Source organism: Eimeria maxima, genomic scaffold, assembly GCF_000499605.1.
Source record: "Eimeria maxima Weybridge genomic scaffold, Emw_scaff1248, whole genome shotgun sequence".
Taxonomy (NCBI): Eukaryota; Apicomplexa; class Conoidasida; order Eucoccidiorida; family Eimeriidae; genus Eimeria; species Eimeria maxima.
The window spans coordinates 1-9101 of record NW_013564250.1 but is presented as its reverse complement, the minus strand read 5'-3'; the positions used below and the strand labels follow the sequence as shown (position 1 = coordinate 9101).

At 55.2% G+C, this 9101-nt stretch overlaps 1 protein-coding gene across 1 annotated transcript; it reads right to left on the bottom strand.

Annotated features, from left to right (window-relative positions):
- Positions 1-944: 944 nt before the first annotated feature.
- Positions 945-6989, bottom strand: EMWEY_00050550 (hypothetical protein, conserved; the record flags this gene model as incomplete). The annotated part of the gene is made up of 2 exons (XM_013479618.1): positions 945-5295; positions 5614-6989. 2 exons carry the CDS (start codon positions 6987-6989, stop codon positions 945-947), a joined length of 5727 nt encoding a protein of 1908 aa, XP_013335072.1.
- Positions 6990-9101: the final 2112 nt, after the last annotated feature.

Sequence of the window (9101 nt, the reverse complement as noted above, 5' to 3'; positions counted from 1 at the left end):
GTGCGTGTGGACACTCCGGTGTCTGGTTACTGAGCCTGAGAGAGCCAGCTGCCTATCGCTAGCTGGCTTGAAGTCCCAAAAGAAGCGTAGGCAAGGAGACGATGCATGTCTTTGCAGATACCGATATGTTATTAGGCTACGCAAATGAAGCCACATATGCGCGGCTGACCTGTTGTGCTGCAGCGCGAATGCCTCAGCTGCTGCTCTTTATGCAGTGCTAGTCCTGCTGGAGTTTTCTCTGCTCTGCAGTAGCTGCTGCTGCTCTTGGTGCAGTTGCTGTTGTTTCTGCAGCTGCACCAGCAGCTGCTTCTGCTGATGCTGCAACAGCGGCTCCTGCCGTTGCTGCAGTTGTCCCTGAAACTGCCGCTACAGCTGGTGCAGCCCAAATGTTCCTTGGTGCTACTGTTGCTGCTGCTGCAGTGCGTGCATATTTTTTACAGCAGCAGCAGCAGAGCTGGCGAGAGCAAGGAGACAGGCGGTACCCCTTTCAAATCGAGAACCCCAGCGTAGGGTTAGGGTGTTGTCGGCGCGTCCTGTTTCTGAGGTTCAGCATTGTTTGTTGTCTCTCGCTTCAACTTCTATTGCTGCAGCAGCTGCCGTCAGCAACCGCTGAGGGAGGCAGTAGCTCTACTGCTGTTGCCCATGGGGTCGCGTCTCGTCCTTTGTCTGGCAACTTTTGGGGTGTATGGAAAGCTCGAGTGCCCGAATAGCATAGCAATTATTCCTAGGCACAGCAAGTGCCCTTATGGGGCCCACGCCGTGCGGCCCTGCCTGGGGTCCCTTCCTGCAGTTTGTTCTGAGGGGGCATCTGAAGCCGAGAGATATTAGGGTTTCATCGGCTACAAGGCCGCCAGCTGATGCATAAGGTCGCAGGGCAGAGGAGGCTAAGGAGTTGCGGTGCTTGGCTGCTTCGTTTTCATATCTCCCCCTTGAAGGGAGGCACACTACGGGCCAGCAAGGTACACGCCTTCAGCTCGAAGCAATTGGTGGCTGAGGGGGGCCCTGGGGGATGGTTGAACGGGTGAAGGAGACAGCGGCGGCTGCGGAGATAGCAGAGAGGCCTCGATGATGCTTGTGGAGCACAAGAAATCCGCATATTCCCTCGCGAGTTCTCCTGGCTTTTTGCTGTTGTGTGACTCTTCAGGAAAAGGAGGCGCAATTGAGTCTATGCATGCATGGCAGCCACGGGGCCCCCCAGCGACCTCAGGAATTCGACTCGACGGCGATGGTTCTGCAATCTCGCGAGGAGACACGAGGGAGTCGGAGGCAGGTGCAGCACAGTGAACAGCCTCTTCTGCTGCAAACTGGCTGTAGCTTCCAGAAGCAGCAGCTGCTGCTGCTGTTGCAGCTGCAGAACACACGCCAGGGGCTCTGGGGACAGGAATATCCGCAGGAGGGGTCGGGAGTCCCCGGGGGGATAGTGAGAGGCCTTCGCTGTCCTTGGAACTTGTTTTGCTGTCTTCTTGGAAAGCAGCTGCTCTCCACGAAAGAACAGCAGAATCCGACAAACCCAGAAAACAGGGGCCAACACATGCAACCTCTGCTTGCTTCTGCTGTTCCTGTTGCTGCTGCTGTTCCTGCTGCTGATGGTATTGCCCGACAGGCTCTGCACTGCTTTGTGCATTTTCACAAAGACTGCGCCTTGTGGGGCTATGCTGGTCAATTGTAAAGCTCAGTAGTTCGTTACTGCATGAAGCGACATCCAGGGGCACCGCAGCGCAAGGCGAGCACTTCGTACTTCCCTTCTGCTGCCCCCGTAAGCTCTCCCTCCCTTCCCCAACTGCAGCAGCACAGCCCTGAATACTGCATTTTTCTGCTGCAGGAGGAGCCGCCACGACGTCTCCCTCCAGTGCTGTTTTTTGTGAAGCGTCCTGTGGAGGAAGGAGAAGCAGTAGTCGTTGGAACTGCTGCTGCTGCTGCTGTTGCTGCTGTTGCTGTTGCTGCCCTAGCTGGCGCTGCTGCCATGAGGACGCTTTGTGGCCAGCGGGTGTCCCTTTAGCCGTGGGTGCTGAAGCAGCAGCAGCGTGAGGAGCTTTCTTGGGGGCGGCATTGGCGCTAAGCTTCGCCGAACTGCCCCGCAAAGACCCCTTAGCATGCGGAAGCTCCTTTTGGTTCCTGCGACCGGACAGGGAAGAGAGTCGCCGCAAAGACCCCACGTCGCTGCGCCTCCTCTGCTGCTGCTGGTGCTGCACACCGCTTACTTGCTGCCAGCGGAACTTCTGCTGCTGCAGAGCCTCACTGCAGCACGCAACAGGAGCTGACGCTGCGTGGTTGCCGGGGGCTGTTGCTGCTCTTGGCGTCTCGACTGTGAACCGCAGACTCCCAGCAGCAGCAGCAGCACCCCTCCGCCGTGCTGCTGCAGCTACAGCTGCTGCATGGCTCCTCGACAGCAGCATCTGCACAAGAGAATATGTTGGACGCCCGTTACTCCTCGCTGCTTCGGTCCGAGCAGCCACAGACTCCTGACAGCCCTGCCTTCCCTCAGCGCCACAGGCACCTTCAGCGTCTCCAGCTGCATGCAGAATGACCTGGAAGGGGCCCTCCGTTGCTATAATCGGCCGTTCCTGCTGTTGTTGTTGCAGCTTCTGTTGCAGCAGTTGGTTCGGCTGCTGTTGCCAAGGATTGGTGCACCTGCTGGGATCTTTTTCGCAGGCGAAAGACTCAACTTGCTGCTTGTGGTGCGGCTCCAGTTGCTGTTGCTGCTGCTGCTCCATCACCTGTTGTGGCTGCCCTACATGCTGCCGCATTAGCTGGCTCTGCTCCTGTAGTCCGTGATGCTGCCGCTGCTGCAGCAGTTTAACTTCGTCGCAGTCCCCAGAACAAAGCCGTTGCTGGGGGTCTTCTTGAGGAGTTTCTTGCTGCTGTTGCTCATGCTGTTTTTCAGGTTTGTGCAGCGGGTTAGGATGCGCAGAGGCGGCACCTAGAGGATTATGAGCTTGGTCTATTTGCTGCTGCACTTGAAATGTTCCTTGTTGCTCCTGCTGCTGGCCCTGCTGGTGCTGTTGCTGTTGCTGCAGCTGCAGGTGGATTCCCATGGGGCTTTGCCACCCGCCATACTGCTGCACTGAGTCGTTGCTGCTGCTCAAACATCCTGCTTCTAGTTCCCCCTTCAGCTCTGCAGTAGCTTCACGTCGGCGAGGCTCCTTTGCCGTTGCCGTTGCTGTTGCAACAGCGGTAGTGGCTGCTGGTGCTTCTGCTGTTGCCGCTGCTGGATCGGCTGACTTTCCGGAGTCCGTCTTCGCCGCTCCTTTGTCTTCTTCAGCAGGCAGCAGTGACCCCAACAAAAGCGCACCTGGCCACTTCCAGAAACTTGGGACACTCGATGCCGGGGCTACACCAGCAGCAGCAGCAGCACTGACACCTTTTTCAGTAGGAGCATCAGTTGCTGTTATTCCCGCTGCAGCAGGTGCTGTGTCAGGAGCAGCTGCGAGCATTGTATTGCCAACGACGGCGCCATGGTTGACGGACCACTGTTGAGACCTACAACATATGCTGCTGCTACTGCTGCTGCTGCTATTGCTGCTGCTACTGCTGCTAAGGAACTGAAAATCTGCTGTTTCGGGGCTTTCCCAAGAGGAAGTGCTGTAGTACCCAAGAGCCGCAGGAGCTGACCGGGAAATGTTCCTGTCTAACGGCGAGGTGGATAAGCTGAAGCCGCTCGTGTTGTTATTGGTGTTGTTGCTGCTGGTGCTGCTGTTGCTGCAGATGCCAACCCTGCTGCTGTTGCAGCATGTTTGGGAGCCTCGCAATTCCCAGCTGCCAACTCCCCTCACTGTGGCGTTGTCTTGTGCTGGCCAGCAACTTTGTAGCCTGCTGTTGCCGGCAACGGCAGCAGCAGCAGCAGCATTTGCTACTGTTGCTGCTGCGGAAAGATTCCCACAGTTAGTTGATGTCGAGCTCGCTTGCTGCTGTTGCTCCTTTGACAACAATGATAGCATGTGTTGCTCCTGCAGCAAGGTTATGTGCTGGTGCGATGGATCTAGCTGCTGCTGTCGCTGCTGCTGCTGCTGCATTCCAGTGGGTGGATCCAGTCGAACTGCACTCCTATGCAGTAAAGAAGCCTGATCGGCATGGTGTTGCTGATGCTGCTGTTGCTGTTGTTGCTGCGTGTGAATACTTACAGGGCGGGTGGGTTGTAGCAGCTGCTCGCGGTGCAGCAGCAGCTGCTTGTGATCTCTGCAGGGAGGAACAGCAGCAAACGCAGCACTATTTGGCTGCGGGCAGCTGTTGCTGATGTTGTTACAATTGCAGCAATCTCTCCTTCTACAACAGCAGCTGTTGCTTGAGCCACAGATTTGCTGCTCCTTTGGGTATGGCAGCTGCTGCAGCAGATCTGCTAGCTCAGTGCCTTCACGGGGAAGCAATTCTGTGTTGTTGCTGCTGCTGCTTCCGTAGCGCATCACCGACGGCTTGCTGCTGCAGGCTATGTGGAACGGACTCCCACCCCCCACCGTGTCGTCGTTGCTAGTAGGAGAGAGCACCGCCCCAGCAGCAGCAGCAGCGGCAGCAGCCGCAGCTGTTGTAGCGTCTCCTTGCTGCTGCTGAAACCGAGAACTCAACGGTGATAGAAGGTGCATGCGTTCTGTTGTGGGGCTTTGCTGCTGCAGCAGCAACAGTTGTTGCTGCTGCTGCTTTTGCTGCAATGTAGACTGCTCATCTGTCCCAGCACAGCAGCACGGCAGTGGTATGGATAGATCCTGTCGCTGCAGCATCTCCTGCTGCAGCTGGTGCTCCTGGTGCTGCAGTGCTTGGCATGGCAGATAATGCGTTGTTGGCTGCCTCAGCTGGGCCTCCACGAGTTCTTCAAGAGTTGGGGTGCTGGCGAGGAAGCTTCTGTTCCCGCTGCAGCGCTGATACAGGCTGCTGCTGTTGCTGCAGCAGCTGCCATTGTCAACCAAGCAGCAGCAGCCGTTAGGCTGAATGTCTCCAGCATTCCCGCTGCTGCCGTTGCTGCAACGGTGGTGCAGCAGCAGCTGCCCCGTGAGCTGCTCCTCAGCTGCCTCGCTGGTGGTGCCACTGCTGCAGACTTTTGCAAGGAGGCCATACTGGGTAACTCGCTGCTTCTGTTCCTGCTGCATCAGAAGTTGTTGTTGCTGCTGCTTCTCGTGCGGTAGTAGAAGCTGTGGCTCCTGCGGCTGCTCATGGTGGAGCAGCAGCTGCGGCTGCTGCTGCTGGACGAGCTGCAGCTGCTGCAGCTGCCCTTCTTCCAGCAGCTCTTCCCCCTTGCGCTGTATGTGCACCTCGTATAGCTTTGTGCTGCCTTTGTATGTGGGGCGCGAGTCAAGGAACGGGTTACTGCAAGACAGCAGCAAAAGCAACAGCAACAGTAGAACCACCAAGCTAACTCGCATCGCTTACATTTGCAGCAACATCAGGCCTGCCGCCATCAGCATCAATACCGGCAGCAGCTTCCCAGCAGCAGAAAAAACCTGTGCCGGCAGTGCATCAATACCACAGACACATGGGCGAGGCAGCAAGCCAGTGCCTGAAAGTGTGTTTCGTTTGCAGCAGCTGCAGAAAGGAGCAGCATCTCCTCCCTAGCGACAGCAGCAGCAACAGCAGCAGCAGCAACAGCAACAGCAACAACAGCAGCAAGAGCAGCACTAAACGCACGTGTCTAGCAGCAGCGGCTGCAGCAATGGGTTCACTGGGAAATCCACACGAAGGCCGAATGGGGAGGGCCTCTTCCACCTGCTGGGGGGTTTCTTTCGCAGAGAGCCTACAGAGAAGGTAGGAGTCAACTGCTGCTGCTGTTGCTGCTGGTGCTGTTGTAGCTGGTGCTGAAGCTGCTGAGGGCGTTGGGTCTGCAGTTGCAGCAAGTCGTGGATTTGCTGCTGCTGAGCTGCCTGCTGCAGCGGCTGCTGCTTCTGCTGCTGTTTCTGCTGCCGCTGTTGCTGAAGCAAAGCCAGTCTTGCTGGCAGCTGCCTTAGGATGAGCTGTTGCTGCTGTTGCTGCTGCTTCATATGCTGCGTCGAACCAACAGCTGCAGCAAGACAGTCCGACGCTGGAGAATCGAGTGCTGGCCACTGTAGGGCTGAGCTGCGGGACGTTGTTGCTGCCTGTTGCGGTCTCTGCTGCTTGTGGCAGTTGCCTGCTGCTGCTCCTGCTGCTCCTAGCAGCTTTCCTTTGATCTTTCCTGAGCTATCGCCTGGCTGTCTCTTCGCAGGTGACAAATTGGGTGGCTGCACTTTTCGCAAGAGTCTGCGGCGCTGTCTGTGGTGCTGCTTATGCTGCTGTTGCTGTGGCTGTTGCTGTTGCTGTGGCTGTTGCTGTTGCTGTTGCTGTTGCTGTTGTTGCTGCTGGAGGACTGATGTTGTTGTAGTGATGTTACTAGGCAGGCTAAGTCCCTTCTTCACAGCTCGGGGGATACCTTCGGGTGTCTCTCCAGCAGCAGCAGCAGCAGCAGCTCTTGTCTCTCTCACACAAAATCGTTCGACCGAGCGCTGCTTCTGTCGCTGCAGCACCACATGCTGCTGCTGCTGTTGCTGCTGTTGTTTCTGCTGGTCATCGTCGGGCTCTTGGTCCCTGAGTACCTGCCGCTGCATCACCTTCGGCGGCTGGCGCTCTGTCCCTGGTTGTTGTTGTTGCTGCTGCAGCTGTGGTTGTTGTTGCTGCTGTTGCTGTTGCTGTGTTTGCTGCTCCGATTTTTGCTGCTCGTGTTGCTGTTGTTGCTGTTGTTGTTGTTGCTGTTTTTGCTGTTGTTGATGTTGTGACTCTTGCTGCTGCTGGGGCGGCGGCGTCCCGTGGCGCTGATCAAACCGCAGCTCCTGAGAATGCCCTACCCACATGGGGCTGCCCTCGTTTTTATGTTGCTGTTGCTGTTGCGCATGTTGCTGCTGACTGAGCGGATTATCCTGCTCGTATTGCTGCCGGCGGTCTTGCTGCTGTTGGTTCTCTGGCTGCCGCGGCTGTTGCGGCTGCTGCTGTTGCTTCTGCTGTTGCATACTCAGAAGTGTCGGCTGTTCCGACTCAGCTGCTGACAAGGACATTGTGGCGCCGCTTCTGTTGCTGCTGTTGCTTTTGATGCTGCTCCCTGGTCGTCGTTGCCGCTATAATTCGCAGAGAGGTGGTTGTAGAGGTGCGTCTTTGATGCTATCTTGTTCTGTATGACATATCTGAGGGTCTATGGCAGAGTAGATGCAGGGGTGGGCAGCAGCTGCCGGTGGCCTAGAGTTTAGTGTTTACGGTTTACCGGTTTCAGGGTTAGGGTTTACAGCGAGGGCTGCAGTGCAAAGCAGCCGAAGTGACTACGACTCCCCGTGATGATGCCTCTTTCGAGTGTATTCCCTATTCTTCACCTCATCTTCGAAGAAAGTCCGAATTTTGCTGCTGTTGTCGTTGTTTTCGTTGCTGCTGCAGTTGCTGTTGGTGCCGGCGGAGCTGCTCTTACTGCTGCGGCTGAAATGGCCGCTGTTCCCTTTCCCGCCTTTTGCTGGATGTATGTCAGGGCCTTTCAAGATCAGTCTAACCGCAGTAGGAGCTGAGGTACCTGTGAAGTTGTCAATTTGCGATGAGTTTAGGTGTATAGTGCAGATCTGCAGGCGGAGTGCGCTGTAAGGCAGCTGCGCCGCACCAGCTGCTGACGAAGAAGGGAAATGCCAGATAAGTATTTCTTCTCCCACACAATACGAGCAAAGTGAAGGCGGGGATTTGCCTCTATGTCGTGCTCCCCACTGTAAAACCCCAGCCAGCATAACCAGTGGCCTAGCCAGGGGCCCACTCTCAAGGGAAGACGACGGCTGTGACAGGACTGAAAAAAGGGAATACCTGTAAAAAATGTAGAAAGTAATCAAAGAAATCAATATTTGTGACTTAGGGTCTAAGGTTTGCGTTTGACTGGTTAGGGTTCAGTGTGAAGTGTGTCCGCGCGGTGTCGGCAGTGGGTTGACGGCGAAGCGGAGGGAAGGGAAGAAAGCGACAAGATGAGTGTTAGGGGAGCATTTTTCATGCAATAACTAAATAAAACAAGAAAAATAACTAAACTTTGACCAAATGTAGGAGTGTAATCAACCCACACAGACAACAGCAGCAGATAGAAAACCAACACCGGCCCTGCTTGTCTGTGGGGCGCTTGGCGTCGGCAGCAGCTGTGGCGGCGCCGATGTGCTGTATGGCGTATGCTCTTTGCCTTTGCTCAATATATTGAATTATTTGATTCAAAATACTTTTTCTCACTACGTTTTTATAAACTAGCACGTGTGCTTGGCTCGCTCTTGCACTCCTTTGCCGCCTGCAGTGCTAGTAACAAACAACACCACTCCAGTGGTCTTAGGCACCCAACCCAAACACTAAACCCTACACCCTAAACCCTAACTCCCCCACTTATACATGAGCCTGATCCTGGCTGAAAATCCTGGAGGCCGAGGTTCGCCCTCGCTGGCACCCGGCCCCTCTAGTGTGTGTGTGTGTGTGTGTGTGCCGTGGTACACAGCAGCAATGGCGGAGTTTGCTGCAGCAGCCGATTGGTGTAGCAGATGGACACCTCCTGCATTAACATACAATTGCAGTTGCTTAGCTGAGTGTCTCTGAGTAGGGATGGGGAGAAGGAGCCACTGAAGAGAAGCAACTACCGCAGGCGGGGACGCCACTGGAAGAATAGTAACCTCCTCTGATACGTTATTGTCTACCACTAAATACAAATTTTATTTTTACTTGTATTGTTTAGTGACATCCAATTAAAAGTGAAGCAGCAGAGACAGCGTCTTAAGAGAAGCTGTTGTCAGTTTGTTTGAACAAGGTCGGAGGAATCTCCAAAAAAGTTCAAATATCTGCATATACACAGATAGATTCAAATACGTTGATGCTGTGAATAGCAGTCCAACATTAAAGCAAACCATAAGACAAACGGTAGACCCTCAAATGCCATTGTAAACAGCAACAAGGGCGCCTAAACCCTGAGGTTTGAAGGGCCAGCCAGAAAATTGCTGTGACGCTGCTGTGAGCGTTGTGGGTACTAAATCTTCCAGGAGTTTTCTCCTGCTAAGAGACAGCTTCGGTATTCATTTAGCTGCACTCTCTCCTGTTGACTGGACCCAGAGATGGGTGGATGGATGGTGACGAGGTGGGGAGGGGGGGGTGTCTCCATTATGCAGGATGTGGGC